Source organism: Lactuca sativa, chromosome 8 (genome assembly GCF_002870075.4).
Source record: "Lactuca sativa cultivar Salinas chromosome 8, Lsat_Salinas_v11, whole genome shotgun sequence".
Taxonomy (NCBI): domain Eukaryota; kingdom Viridiplantae; phylum Streptophyta; class Magnoliopsida; order Asterales; family Asteraceae; genus Lactuca; species Lactuca sativa.
Window position 1 is genome coordinate 278,702,940 of NC_056630.2, and position 16,022 is coordinate 278,718,961.

Below are 16,022 nucleotides of genomic sequence, written 5' to 3' on the forward strand. Positions count from 1 at the left end.
GACACTCTCATATCCTAGACCTACTTGCTTGTGGTCTTTCCACTTCATTTTTTTCTATGATTGTTGCAAATCTCTCACTTGACACATCAACTTTTTTGAAATTAAAATAGCATTTTGAAAACGGATTTTTAATGTGTCAAGTTCTTTAGTTACAACAGCAAGTTGTTTCTTAATGAAATTGTAATTCGCACACTTACTGTTGTAATCTCCCTGCAATTTCCGAAAATCCTTATTCTTGGCCTCTAATTGTTCTTTTAATGGTTTCTGGCCTTTCCTATGTTTATACCTCTCATATCTCAGTTCCTAATTTTCTCTACACCGTAATTCATAATGCTCATGTAATTTTTTGAAAGAATCAATGCAAGTTTGAGAGCAGGAAATTTCATTGACTTTGATGTTTGAAAAACTCATTGTTTACCAAAAATGTCCTTTGACTTGAAACCAAGAAAGTCAACCTTAAAAGTCAAACCGAAAAGCTAAAAGTGAAAATTTGAAGGTTACATGAGAAAGTCAATGTTTAAAGTCAAAGGTCAAACTTGGAAGTCGAAGTCTAATTTTAAGGTCAAAAGTCAAAAATTAAAAAGTAAAATTTTTGGTTGAAAACGAAATTTTTAAATTTGAAAAATTCCAAAAAGGCAAAAAATGTTAAAATGCGAAACTAGGGTCGAACATGCGAGCCTTTATGAATTAAATTGGGAAGTAGAATAACATCTAGCAAGCTAGATGAGTTGGTAAGATGGAGGGGAGGAAAGAATGGGAGACCCGAGTTCGAATCCTGGCAACCCCAAAATCTTTTAAATATTTGCTCCTTCCAGGACTACACGCGCGCGCGAGGATGTTGGCCGAGAACTCGAGTGTTGAGCCGTAAATGTGCGAGATTGTAAAGAAGCAAAGACCGAACACGTGCGAGATGTGCAGTTGAGAACGTCCGAAGCCGGAGACGCTGATGGGCCCTGAAGCTTCTTTCGGCCATGAAAGCTTCTGTTGGCCATGAACCCTTCTTCGGATTGCGAAAAACACTGTTTTTCATCTCTTTTTGCTCCAAAACTCGATCAAACACTTGTTTTTATGAAAAAAAAAACAAAGAACAAACCCCCAATATTTTTCAAAAACCTATCCAAAAACGAAAAATACTTCAAGAAAAAAAAATGCAAAAACGCTCCAAATCTGGCCAAAATAATTGATACAATCCAAGCTTTGATACCAACTATAAGTCCCAAATTTAGCTTGAGTATCAATCAGATCCGCTTGACGGTGCGGAATCCCAATCAAGCGGATGATGCAAGATCAAAATAAGGAAGAGAAAAGTAAGATGAATCTTTAATGTTTGTATGATATGAATGAAAATCCAACACTAGATTCACACACTCTATTCTTCTCTCCAGTCTCTCTCTCTACAATATGCTCCTCACCTTGACCGTTAACTCCCTCTATCATCTAACATATATTTATACGGAACATGGGTCGTGAACTAGTTCACGGCTATAAACACCCACCTGGGCCGTGAATAGATTTCGGTCCTACACGAACAGTTGCCTAGAAAACTAAAGTATAAACCATATTTTTGACCCAACATGAAGTCTTCTGGAAACACATCAGGAAGACACAAACTTTTGGTATGTCCATGTTTTCCTTCACCTCTTTCTGTTGGTCCACTATGTGTGCTAGAAATGCATAATACTTTTTGTGCAAGTGCTCCTGCGCTTTGATGCACGTGATGATTCGGAGGCCCTTGTAGTTACAACAGTAGGCTCCTGTATTGCTACCTTTGCTCCAATGGCTAAGACTCTACCTTGATCACCTCTACCTGAACACTTTGCCTTAGGACAATACCTCTTCTAATGTCCAGTTTTGCCACATCCATAACAGGCACGGGTCACCTCTGAGTTGGATGTCTGATTGTCTCCTTGGGTCGGGGTCTTACAAAATTTGGCAGTGTGCCCCCTTTTGTTTATAGTTGAAGCAGTACATCTCCCTACATGCGCCAAAGTGATGATAAGGGCACTTGTCGCGTATTGCTTTGGTTGGTTGATGGCTACAAGGGTGGTAGTGGCTAGGATGGCCACCGCTCCCTGCTTCTTTGTTGGGGATTTTCTTTCTTTCTTTTCCAAAATTCCCTTTTGTTGTTCCTCTCCTTTGGAAGGGTCGACTTTCTGAACCATGGTTTTCCTGGCGGATGCCATGGTCAGTCACCTGATGAGTGATGCGCTTTATGCTGTCAAGGGTGGTTGGTCGAGAAGAAATGACCATCCATTGGATTTGTGGGGTAAGACCCCAGATGTATCTTTCTTTCCTTTTATACTTAGGAGTAACCATTCCTGGGCATAAGACAACCATATCATTGAAGCGGTTAGTGTAAGTCGCTATCTCACACATCTCACGAGTGGCCTCCTCCGCTCTCTATTCCGCTGTGACTGCCTTAGCCTCAAATGCAAGGATTTGGTGTCTCATGGCGTCCATCTCCTCCTCTAAGGAGTGGAGGTGGTCTGTCATGTTCCCCTTCTCCGCTTGCAGGTTCAGCATGGCATCCGTATGGTGTTCTTGTTCCTCACGGATGTGTCAAATTCGCACCGTCGCGTTACGGGCTTTGCCACCGAACTCCATTACCTTGTAATGGATAGCTTGAACCCAATTGTCCAAGTGGGCCACTCGTGGTACAATCAGAGGTAGTGCTCAATCTGTGGGGGTGCTGGGGCCCAGAGCATGGTGTAGTAGGTGCATGTCCAATGTGGATCGTCAGCTGTCTTCTCTAGCCCATGCATGTAGCTGGGTTGCCCATTATGGGGGCGTATCTTGGAAGGAGGGAGGTGAAAGGATATCATGCCTGCTCCTGATAGGGTAAGGTTCATTAAAGATCTCCCCAACTCCTGCCTCCTCGTTTGATCCCTCCTCATGAACCTCTTCTGGTTCCTCCTCGATCCATCTGTTGGCTGCCATGGCAGGGTAGTTGGGGTCTTCGTGCTGAAATTCGGCCATGTCGTATGTGTAAGAATAAAGGTATAAGAGACAAATAGAGATTCTAGGTGTATGGTTCTATCGTATCATAAAATACTCATATAGTATTTTAAACTTTATGTTTTGTTCTAGAGTTTCTTTGTATAGGATGTTGGTAAGTTTTAGACTCGTTGTTCACCACGACTATTCCCAAACACATGTTAGTCATATCTTGCATAAATATAGTTGATCAGACTATATTTATCCCATATGTGATTAAATAACTATTTAGGTCTACCCGTAATGCTCAACTTATCATAATACTTTTATATGATTCTTGTTATGTCACAACCCTATTATGTAAGTATGTACTTATACTTTACTAAAATATCATTATATTTTAAAAGTATACTTGTGAGAAAGTGTTTTAGTTAGAGAGTTTTAGTCCCATTGTTTTTATAGTTGTATATCTTATATGGTTTGATATACTTAGTTCACTATAAACAATGCTCTGATACCAATTTGTCACACCCCCAAACCAGGATGACGGAAACGTCCGCGGGTGGATGACTTCATTAACCGTATCATAACACAATCATCATAAATATAATCGAAAAGGTTACATTTTTTTCAGAGTTGCATGTTTCCAATTCAATTACAATATGTTGACAAAAGATTTGTTTAACGTCTTAGCACCCCATCCTCAAAGCTTTGTAGTTACCTATTTTAGTGATTACCTGAGAATACAAGTAGTTTTGAAAGAGTGTCAACAATTAAGTTGGTGAGTTTATAAGAGTTTATATGAGTGAAATGTAAACCTTTCCTTGTACAAGGATAGTGTTTGTTTTTAGAAAATCCAATATTTTTCTTAAAATGAATTGTAGTCTTAGAAAACCTAAGACCGTAATGTACAAGTATATCCATACTTAAAGTATTAATATGCAATTTAATTTTATATAAAACCTGTTGAATGTGTATTTCCCTGTAAACGAAATGTATCGTTGTTTCCCCATGTGAGTTATTATAACCGTGCTAAAGACATAGAGGGCCTGTTACGACATTTTTCAGGCGTCAGAATGTTATGAAATTTGTCACTCCAGACCTGCCGGTCTAGCTGTTGCAAGCAGCTTAGGTGCGGGATTGTCATTCGCGTATAGATCTATACAGAAGTCTCACGCTCTCTTACGGGAGAATACGGTTATAATACAGGTCTTTTGTAGGTACACCAATTTGTACAGTGAAGACATTTTGGCTCAGAAAATTTGATTCAACGAGTTTACGTATATTGTAATGAAAACCCTTTTGTAAGTGGAAAGAATACCTTTTCATAGTAATTTCATAGTGTAGAATAACTATACCTTTAAATAATTATTTGTTCACCCCAAAATGGTAAAATAGTGTAAATGACCCATAAACTATATCTATTATAGTTTATCATAAATGTTTTGTAGTAATGAAAACCTTTGTATGTGTGGTTATCACTTTTCTATGATAATAAAATAGTATAAAATAATTATCATCCGCAGACTGACGGCTAGAGTGAGCGGACCATCCAGAATCTCGAGGATATGTTGAGGGCCTATGTCATTGAATTCAGTGGGACTAGGACTCCTACCTACCTCATGCTGAGCTTTCCTACAACAACAGCTTTCATTTCATCATTGGTGCTCCGCCATTTGAGTTGTTGTATGGCCGAAGATTCGTACCCCAGTCTGTTGGGGTGAGTTTTGGCCACAAGGTGATGGGTCGGACCGAGGTAGTTCTACAGACTACCGAGATGATCCAGCAGATCAGGCAGAGGTTACAGACTACTCAGATTCGGAAGAAGAGTTACGCCGACCGGCGCCGATCTGAGTTGGATTTTCAGGTTGATGATATCGTGCTCCTGAAGGTCTCACCCTGGAAGGGTGTGATTCACTTCAGGAAGAGGGGAAAATTAGGTCCCTGATAAATTGGGCCATTTAGGATTATTTTCAGGGTTGGCAAGGTAGCATATAGACTGGATCTTTCGGAGGAGCTCAGTCAGATTCACAACACGTTTCATGTCTCGTAGTAGTGCATGATAGATGAGGAGGCAGTTGTGTCATTAGATTATATTCAGGTCGATGAGCGCTTGAATTACGTGGAGAGGCCAGTGGCTGTCCTTGAGAGGAAAGTAAAGGTTCTACGGAACAAGGAGGTACCTTTGGTAAAGGCATAGTGGGAGCATCGGAGGGGATGCAAGTGGACTTGGGAGCATCGGGGGAGAGTTGTAACATCCCGAATCCGAGGTATAAGAATTATATCTAAAAAGGACAATTTGACTTAGAAATCGTCGAGTTAATGACCTCAACTCGACGTGTAGGAACCTCTCTACTCGGCGAGTTGTTTGGAAACACTCAACGAGTTGGAGCTGGAATACGAAACCCTAATTTCCAGGATTTTTCACCCTATTTAAAGGCTCATTAGCCACCCTCTGTCTCTCTTAACGTCCTCTTTGACCTCAGAAAACCCAAATCATGTATTACTCCTCATTTTGTGTGTGTAAATGCTTGGAACGTGGTTTTAGTGAAAGGAGCTTGAAGACTAAAGAGCTTGGATCAAGGAGAAGCTTGTAGATCCAATACCTACTTGGTCTAGGCTTCCATTTGAAGGTAAAAGTCTTTACCTTGTTAATTCCTTTGTTAGATCTTCCCATTTAAGTGTTTTGGGCCATTTCTAGCTTAATCTTGAGGCTTTTCTGGTTTTGAGCACATTTTGGAGTGAGGAGTTCAGATATGGACTCCTTTAAGCCCTCATAGTAATAAATTTATCGAATTGGTCAAGCCTTAGCCCTTCTCTTTGACTTAAACCTCTTCCTTAGCTTGGTTTTAGCATTTGAAGCTTTGTATACATGTAAAGTTTGCAACCTTACGTGGTAACTATGCTTTAGGAAGTTAGATCTACAGTTTGGAGCCTTACTTTAACTTAAAGCGTCTGAATGAGAAATGGATTGAAGGAACTCGATGAGTTGGATAGCCAACTCGACAAGTTGAGACGGGTTTTCCTGCTTTCAAGATTCTGCATGAACTCGACGAGTTATGAGGTGATTCTACGAGTGGTTATGGTTTTCCTTGATATTCTGGATACTGCATGGACTTGACGAGTTGATTGGCAAATCGGTGAGTTGACTCGGATTTTCACAACTTACTGAGTTCTGGAGGGACTCGACGAGTTGGGTCAACATGGACTGTTGACCTTGACCATTGACTTTGACTTTGACCAAGGGTTGACCCTTTTTGACTTCTGAGGGTATTTTGGTAATTTGGGTGTTGATGGGGTTGGTCACATGGGAACTGTAGGTGTTGAGTTGGAGCTGTGTTTTGGGAGTTGACATCATCAGCTAGAGCTACTTGTGAGGTGAGTTCTCCTCACTATATCAACAGGGTCTAAGGCACCAAGGTCGGCCTTTTTCGGATTTGCATCCGGGTTTATTGCATGATATGCTTATTGGTCTGCATCCTGGTAGATAGGATGGTGTTATGCTTATTGATCTGTTAGATCTGCATCCTGGTTGTTAGGATGGTGTTATGCTTAGTGATATGTTATATCTATATCATGGACATAGGATGATGCTATGATTAGTGATTTGTTAGATTTGTATGAATCTCTGTGCATGATATCTAGCTTTTGATATGTATATATGATTATGTGATTGTGGTTGGGTTGAGGCAGTCCTGCTGTGTGCTTAGGGGTGGCAAAAGTCGACACGACACGATAAAAATACACGACACGAAACGAAATTGGGACGAAATAAAAAATCGAATTCGTGTTCGTGTCGTGTTCGTGTTGTGTAAAAAAAACACGAAATCGTGTCGTGTCGTGTTCGTGTCTGTAATTCGAAACGATAATAGCACGATAACAACACGAAATAAACACGAATATAACACGATTATAAACACGATTTTAAAACGATTAAACCACGATATTGACACGATAATTTATTTTTGTAATAATTTAAATAATAAATTTTATATTTTAAGCGTATAATATAATTATTCAAATAAAAAAGTTTCGCCGGCTCCTTTGAGAATTGAAAGAACGTGCACCAGAAACTCAATCGACAATTTCCCTTCCCCATACTTGTATTGATGGCTTTGTTAATGGCACTATGCTCAATCGATTGTATTAAAGGGTTCCAAACTTCCAATTCAGTAATTCTCCCTTAAATCACACGTATATGCTCTAACATTTATCCCAATCAAGTGATCAACCCTAATTTTCCAATACCTTCTCATCGCGTTGCTGACCTCCATTGCTGATCGAAACAAGTGAAGACGGTGAAGGCATGAAGCACTGTTAGTTCTTACCGATTGCAATCAAGGTATTTTTTTCATGTGCTCTTAAATCGAAAATAACTTCTTTAAAATTTTTTTCTTAATCGATTCTCAGTTTGCTCTTAAACCACTAAGAACTTATATAACTCGTTTTTTCCCTCTTAATTGATTCTTGAGACATATTCATAATTGATTCCAGTTATTAGATGCTCTATCATTCTGGTTTTTGTAATCAAGGGTTTAATTTGATTTCTTAAACAGTTTAATAAGAAATCAAGTTATGTCCTTTTTTTTTTTCCTGTTCTTCCTGATTCATGTTCTTGATTCCGTTTTTTTCCTCTTCTTCCTGATTCACGTTCTTGATTATAGTTTTTTAGTATATTTTGCTGTATAACTTATACTTAATCTCTGTTTGCAACTGCAGAACTTATCAGTTTTTTTTCCTGTTCTTATTGATTGTATGGGATATAGCTATTGATTGTACACGTTTTTATTAATGTGTGTTGTGTTTAATATTCTTCTTTTGTATCTGATTACATACTTTTTTCTAGAATGTTTCTTGTCTTTTACACAAATGTACAACTTATTATTCATAGATTTTTTTTTTCTGTTCTTACTGATTGTAGGGGATATAGCTACTGATTATACATTTTTTTGTTATTGTGTGTTGTGTTTTCTGTTATTCTTCTGTATTGGTTACATACTTTAATTTTCAAGATTGCTTCTTGTCTTTTACACAAATGTACAACTTATATTTCGTAGTTTGTTTTTTCTTTTCTTCCTGATTGTAGGGGATTTGGCTATTAGTTAAATTTTGATATGAAGAGGCCAAAACTCGACACAACTTCTACAGCTGTAGCTCCACAGGTATTTTAATTTTTTATTAACTTTCTGTTTACAAGCTCTTTTCTGATTACTCTTGTGCTTAAGTTTCTGATTACTTTTTTTTTCTGTATTCTTGTTGTGCTTCTAAGTTTTTTAATATATGCTTGCATTTGTATCTTAGGATGTTGAACTTGAAGAATCTGATGACATTGATGTAGTGGAGATAGATGTTAAAATAGAAGGTGAAGAAGAGGATGTAAAAATGGAAAGAGAAAGGTGGTCTGAGGTTTGGAAGTTTTTTACTAGACTTCCAATTAGTAAAGATGGCAGGGAAAGGGCGGAATGTAATCAGTGCAAAAAAAGATACATCTGTGAAACTAGGACTGGGACGGGTAGCATGCGAAAACACATCACAAAGTGTCCTAAAAGGGACAAAACAGACATATCACAATTTATTTTTTCAAAGTCAGGTGGTTCTTTTTCAATAAACTCTACTGTTTTTAAACCTGAAAGATTTCGTGAACTTCTTAGTGAAGCTATTGTCAAGCATGACCTTCCCTTTAAATTTGTAGAGTACGAGGGAATTAGAGAAATCTTTCAGCACTTGAATGAAAAAGTTATCACCATTACTAGAAACACTGCTAAAGATGATGTGTTGAATTTGTTTAAAAGAGAAAAGTTGAAACTTAAGAATCTGTTTGAGTTACTTCCTGGTAGGATTTCATAACTGCTGATTTGTGGTCTTCAATTAATACAGATGGTTTTTTTTATGTGTTACATCTCACTTCATTGACATGGAGTGGAAGTTGCAAAAGAGAGTTTTAAGTTTTCAATATATGCCACCTCTACACAATGGCGTATGCTTAACAGTAACAATATCTAGTATATTGTCCGATTGGGGGATTGATAAAAAGTTGTTTACAATAACGTTAGATAATGCTTCCAGTAATGATACTTTTGTCAATCTCCTAAAAGGTCAATTATGCAATGAAGGTGCACTTCGTAGTGATGGAGATTATTTTCATGTTCGATGTTGTGCTCATGTGTTGAATTTAGTTGTTCAAGATGGATTGAAGGCTATTGATGAAGGCATTGTCAAAGTGAGAGAATCAATTAAGTACGTGAAGGGTTCCCAAGTACGAAAAACTAACTTTATGAATGCTGTGAAGCAAGTCAATTTGATTCCAAAAAAAGGCTTGCGACAAGATGTTCCCACTAGATGGAATGCTACATTTCTTATGATCGAAAGTGCTATTTTTTATCGTCGTGCTTTTTCCCGATTAGCACTAATGGATTCTAATTATTTGGATTGTCCAAGTAATGAGGAATGGGGTAAATTGGAAAAGATTTTCAGATTCTTGGAAGTATTTTATGAAGTTACATGCATTTTTTCTGGAAATAAATATTGCACATCAAACTTATATTTTCCTTCGGTTTTGACGGTTGAAAGAACTTTGAGAGAAGAAATGAAAAGTTCGGATAAGTTTATGAAGAATATGGCTGGCCAAATGTATGGAAACTTCTCAAAATATTGGTCTGAGTATAGTCCTATTTTGGCGATGGCTGCGGTGTTGGATCCACGATATAAGATGCAATATGTTGAGTTTACTTACAAAAAACTCTATGGAAGTAATTTTCATGAGCATAGTGATCGTGTTCGGGAGAAGTTACATGATCTCTTTAGTGAATATGTTACTGGATTGCCTTACAAAACATCAACTATATCAACAAGTGATTCATGCAAGAGTGTCAACAAAAAGAATGACACAATGCTTAGCAAAAGCACAAGAGAAATGCTACAGGTAAGTAGAAGCTGTTTTTAGTACTTAATTAATTTTTATTAATTTAATACTTCAGATTTTTTACATTTACTAACTAATTTTCTGTTTTTATAGGAGTTCACAGTTTATGAAACTAAGGAGTTCGCTTTGTCTCAAAAATCACAATTGGAGATGTACCTAGATGAGCCAAGAAGTGATATTACAGAAGATATAAATGTTCTTTCATTTTGGAAAGCTCATCAATATCGTTATCCGGAACTCGCTTCCATGGCTCGGGATATTTTAAGCATCCCTGTTTCCATTGTAGCATCCGAGTCAGCTTTTAGTAATGGTGGTCGTGTTCTTGATAAATTTCGAAGTTCGTTGGCACATAAAAATGTTGAAGCTATAATTTGTGCAAAAGATTGGTTGTTTGGGATTTCAGGTAGGTTTTTCTTTTTTTTTTTTTTTTTTTTTTTTTTTTTTTTTGAAACATTTTTATAAAGTGATTTAACTATTATAATATGTTTATTATTATTTGTAGGTGATGAAGACTTGTGTTTACAAGATCTTACAGAAGATATTATGGAATTGGATAGCAAGGGAAGTGATACACATGAAGCGATGGAATGACAAGTTTGAAGATATTTAGCATTATTTGATGTGATTTTTTGCTGTTTTTTTCATTAAGTTTGCGTTTTTTGTTTTTAAACTTAATTTTTGCAAGAACTTATCGATGACATTATTATGGAAATCGTTTTTTTGTTAAATTTTGTCGTCTTATCGTGTTGTCGTGTTTTTTATTTTTTCGTGTTCGTGTTAATGAAAACTAACACGGCATCGTGTCGTGTCGTGTTCGGGTTGGGTAAAATTAATTCGTGTCGTGTCGTGTTAGCTAAAAACACGAAACGATGGCACGATTTGCCACCCCTATGTGTGCTGAAGGCTAACAGACCCAGGTCGGGCCAGATAGGTTGAAGGCCCGGTGTGGGCGGTCCAGTCAGGTCGAAGGCCCTGAAAACGGTCCATACAGGTGTAGGCCTGGGAAGGGTAGACTAGACATGCTGAAGGTTCTGAGAGTGGGCCAGATAGACTGAAGGCCCAGAGAGGGCAGTCCAGTCATACTGTAGATTCTATATGCATATTGTTTGATATGATATCGTTTTGGTTTGTATGGTGTTGGTATTTTGGGGGTAACTCACTAAGCCTTCGAGCTTACATTTATCAGTTTATTTCAGCTACTTCTGATGATCGTGGGAAGGAAAAGGTGTGAACGTACACCTCCTCCTATTTTGATTTGGATTTCTTGGATACTCTGATATGGAACTATTTTGAAAACATTTTGTAATAAATAATGGTTTTGGATTGTTTAAAAAGTTTTAAATTTTTGTGAATTTTTTTATGGATGTTACAAGTTGGTATCAGAGCCTTGGTTTGAGTGAATTAGAGGAACATTCGTGTGAATCCAGTCTCAAACTAAGGAAAATATTTTTAAAATAATTTTCAAATGGTTTTCAAAATACTAAAGGAGGATGCAAAATGATTTTCTAATAGAAACCCTAGCTGAAAATTGAAGTGCTTCCCAACCTCTCTCCTTAATCCTTTGCTATTGGTGTTTGTGACTCCATTAGAGGTGCAACACTTGAGGCACTAGGCTTTCAGAAGTCAAGACCAACCAAGGAATTCTTGTTATTAATACATAACAAGCAATGTAATCTTCTAATCCTAGTTTTCATAAAGATTTCGAAAATTGTATCCTAGTATTAGGTTTGTTGCTTTGGAATTTCTATTTGCATGTATAACAAGAGAAAAACTTAGATCCAAAGCAATTAGGGTTGCATGATCACAAAGGAATGTGGATATGCTAAAAACCCATCATTGGTATTAGAGCCTAGGATGTTTTTCTATTATATTTGATGCAATAGTGATCTGTCCATATCGAAAGCAAAGCAGAATTTGCATTATGTAGCCTGAACTAGACGAGTTCTATGTTGAACTCGACGAGTCCATGGCATGATTCAACGAGTTGACTCGTCTGTTAGCTGATTTTTCGGTTTTCAAATCTTTTTTAAATTAGGATAATTACCATAATTCGTTTTTAATGCCTTAAATTGAATTTTCTGAATGGTAATCTGATTTCCTTATCAAATAAGATTGATTTGGTAAAATTTTAACATAATGACTAAATTATTTTATTAATTTAATTCTTAAAAATTTGATCTAGAATATTTTTTGAAAAGTTTCAAAATTGACCATTTGGTTTCTGAATTTAAAATTTAATTAAAAGTTTAATTTTGAAATATTAAATTCTATAACCCTAGTATTTTAAAAGTTTAAAATACACGCTTATACTATTATAAAATTAAAGGTATAATTTTATATATGTATAAAATCAGCCAGTCTTACTATTAGTAGGCCTCATTCACGAAGCTGGTCTATAAGGGGTGTTTAAGGAAGTGACCTGAAAAATGACCGCCATTGGGTATCCACTCTTACCCACCGCACTCTTGACTAGTGGAGGGACGTTATCCGAACAGGTAGGATAAGATATTAATTCGCTCATTAATAAGTATAATGATAAATATTAAGTAACTAAGTGTATTTATAAATTCCCAATCTTCGTTACTTTAGGAAAATGTGAATTTGATGCTAATCCATGGAATTGTACATTGCACTTTGTCAATTCGTTAGTGGAGCGCGTGTGACTAACCGTCACACTAACATGTACTAACAAATCATGGAGATGGGTAACTCATAAATTGTCATAGATCAGTGGAGCGTGTGTGGTTAACCGACATATTGATTAGGTGGTAAATGACATCGAGGGTACCAAGATAATTTGCATGGTTATTCACACCTTGTTTATGATCCTCGATATCCAAACTTGAAGGGTATAATCGAGATTAAACATGTCATTGAAGAGTTTAATGAATCTCAAAGATGTAGGAATTTCAATTCAAAAACCTAATCCTTTTAAATTTCGTTTTTCGTGGTGAAATTGGTAAATCGTCATTTACCTACCTTCAAATAATTACAATTGGATTACGACATCCATTTTCTGAATTGTGAATTATTGTCTTGGGTCCTAGCCTTAATATTTCATTTGGGTGTTATATTAAAGATTTCCTATCTAATCAGAAGTTGTTCTTCTTTTTTAGATGTCTGGCTCAAACAACGCTTCTGGCTCAAACTCCAACAACAACTCCTCAAGCTCCTTTTTACTTTTGAACATTTGTGTGAAGGTCACTTTCGATGGATCCAATTTCAATGATTGGATTCGTGACATTCGAATAGCCTTGCGATACAAGGAAAAGGAATACGCCCTCGACAAAGAGCTTAAAGAGATAGATGAATCCAAAGCTACTTTCGAAGGAATAGCTGAGTATAAGGCTATTATGGTGGCCACTATTACTCCTGAGTTACAACGATTCTATGAGGACTTCTAGCCTTACGAGATGTGCTAGGACTTGATGGAAAAGTACCATCAAATAGCACATCAAGAAAGGTATGAGATTGTCACCTCATTCACAACAACCAAGATGAGGGATGGAGAGTCCATCACGACCCACTTGCAAAGAATGCAAAGGTATGTGTATGGTTTGCTCAAGTTGAATGTCAACTTTGATGAAGAGTTGGCTATTGATATAGTCCTACACTATATACCTCCTTGATATGATTAGTTCAATATGACTTATCATTTGATCAAAGAGGAAGTCACCTTGATCAAACTTCAAGGTTTGTTAAGAACTGTTGAAAGTGGATTGAAAGGAAAAGGTGTTGAATCCACTCCTACTGTTGCTGCCCTAGTCCTGGTTATTGGACATGGAAAGGGGAAAAAGAGGAAAGCTCCATCAAAGAAATAGAAGGGAAAGTCTCATGATGGATCTTCTTCAAATGGATCCAAAGGAAAATCAGGTTCTGCCCCTCCCTCCTAAGATCCAAAAGAAGCAACGTGCTTCTACTATCATGAAAAGGGGCATTGTAAACGAAGCTACCCGAAGTACTTGCAGGACATCAAGGATGGGAAGATAAATCCCACATAGAAGAAGTAGGGACGTGGAGCACGGGAAGATGAAACTAATAATGGGAAATATGAAGTCATCACTTGTTACCAAGATTGGGGTTTACTCTTTAGTGCTTAGTAGTAGGTTAGGTTTAAATTTGAATGATTGTTGCTACTCATCAGTGATGACGAGGAATATTATTTCTTTTCATGGTTTGTACAAATAAGGATTTAAACTTTTATTTAATAATAAAGTTGGTTCTATTAATGCTAATTATAATAGTTTATTTTATTTTGAAGCATTGCCTTGTAATGGTGTATATGAAACTATGATGGTTGTAGATAACTTATGAAATAATGTGTTGCATGTTGATCCTTTCTAATGGTATAGACAAGGCTTTTGGATTAGTGTCTAAGTCCATAACTATTTTGGTATGTACTTGACCCGATGGTGCATGGTCCTTTTGGGTTGCCTTCACCAAAGCAACTTGATAGGATGAATTATGGAGAGAAAGGATTAAATATGATTTATTAATATATTATGAGAATAATATATTAAAGGAGAAATCATATTGTTTACTTAATATTAGTCAATAATTAATTGGTAATTAGTTTTGTGACTAAAAGAGATTAATTAAACTTAAGGGACTGGAATTGTAATTATAAGATAATTGCAATTTGGGCCATGGATAGCCTTGTATTAATGAGTGGACGAATTTTATGGGGAAGCCTATAAGGAAATCGTCCAAGGCCTTAATTAGGAGTCTATGGGTTGCTTAGGGCTTAAGCATCCAAATTAGGGTTTCCTTATTAGATAACCCTAATTGCCTAACTATATATAAGACCCCTATGACCCAAAAACGTGGTGAAGCTTTCTTCTAGGGTTAGAACACGTTTTGGGCAGCCTCCATCCTCTCTCCTCTTCATCCTCTTGCTTATGGTGTTTGCGAACCATTAGAGGAGTGACAATTGTGACTCTAAGCTTTCTAAAGTCAATACAAGGAGATTTGGGATTGTTATTGCTACATAACAATCAAGGTAACATCTTAAACCTATTCTCATGCTAATATGATTACTTGTATGCTAGAATTAGGGTTTATAGTCTTGGATAACTTGCATGTACAATAGAGAAACCTAGATCCAAGCATTAGGGTTTGTATGAGCACATAGGATGTTCTTAGGACCAAAACCCATCAGTGGTATCAGAGCCTTGATTGGTTTCTATTGTATTGATGCCTTGTGTGTTTATTCAAGTTGCAAAATCAAGTTTTGAGCCATCTGCCTGATGAACTCAGCGAGTACCACAGTGTACTCGGCGAGTACAGTGTGGTACTCGGCGAGTACAGTGTGGTACTCGGCGAGTTCGAGCGTCAGATGGAGCTATTTTCGGGATTTCTTGCTGTTTATCTTTGAGATACTTGCCTTTATCATATTAGATCAATATAAATCCGATTTTATGATATATTTGACTATATTCTTGATCTAATTGAAGATATTTATCAATTAATAAAATATTTGTTTCCTTATGTGATAATTGATTGATTATGTGATTAAATGTTAATTTAGATTATTTGTTATTTGATCCTTGTGTTATGAAATGTTTCATATTTTCCCCTTTAGGTTTTATAGTTTAAATTTGACTTCAAAAGTTTTGTTGTTTTTGAAATTTAAATAGTTGAACCCTAATGTTTTGAAAAAGGTTTCAAAACTTGCCCTCAAGTTTTGGAATTTAAATTTAGATTAATAGTTTAATTTTGATGTATATTTAAATTCTAAACCCTAATGTTTTTAAATGTTTCAAAACTTGCCCTCAAGTTTTGGAATTTAAAAGTTGATTAAAGGTTTAATTTAGGAATGTTAAATTCTAAAACCCTAGTATTGTTTTGAAAGGTTCAAATTGCACCCTTATGGTTTTATTAATTAATTAAGGTGTATAATTAAAGGAGGTTTAATAAATCCATAAAAGTTTTGGTTTAAAATTTAATTGAATTAAAGTTATAATTATTAAATTTGACCACCTAATATTTTGAAAGTGTAAAATACACCCTATACTATATATATATATATATATATATATATATATATATATATATATATATATATATATATATATATATATATATAACATTAAAAGTCTAACATTATATATGTATGAGTAAAAGTCAGTCTTACCGTTAGTAGGCCTCATTCACGAAGCTGGTCTAT

General features: G+C 36.2%; 1 protein-coding gene across 1 annotated transcript; it reads left to right on the forward strand.

The window, feature by feature from the left end:
* Window positions 1–8,848: 8,848 nt before the first annotated feature.
* LOC128127984 (zinc finger BED domain-containing protein RICESLEEPER 2-like) lies at window positions 8,849–10,447 on the forward strand. The gene is made up of 3 exons (XM_052766736.1): window positions 8,849–9,856; window positions 9,950–10,259; window positions 10,359–10,447. Exons 1-3 carry the CDS (start codon window positions 8,849–8,851, stop codon window positions 10,445–10,447), a joined length of 1,407 nt encoding a protein of 468 aa, XP_052622696.1.
* The last annotated feature ends 5,575 nt before the right edge of the window (window positions 10,448–16,022 follow it).

What these genes read in the sequence shown, in the direction of transcription:
- LOC128127984 (XM_052766736.1), top strand. Translation starts at nt 8,849, where the DNA reads ATGGAGTGGAAGTTGCAAAAGAGAGTTTTAAGTTTTCAATATATGCCA. An exon ending in GCACAAGAGAAATGCTACAG is followed by an intron (nt 9,857 to 9,949) that starts GTAAGTAGAAGC and finishes CTGTTTTTATAG; the next exon opens with GAGTTCACAGTTTATGAAAC. An exon ending in TTGGTTGTTTGGGATTTCAG is followed by an intron (nt 10,260 to 10,358) that starts GTAGGTTTTTCT and finishes TATTATTTGTAG; the next exon opens with GTGATGAAGACTTGTGTTTA.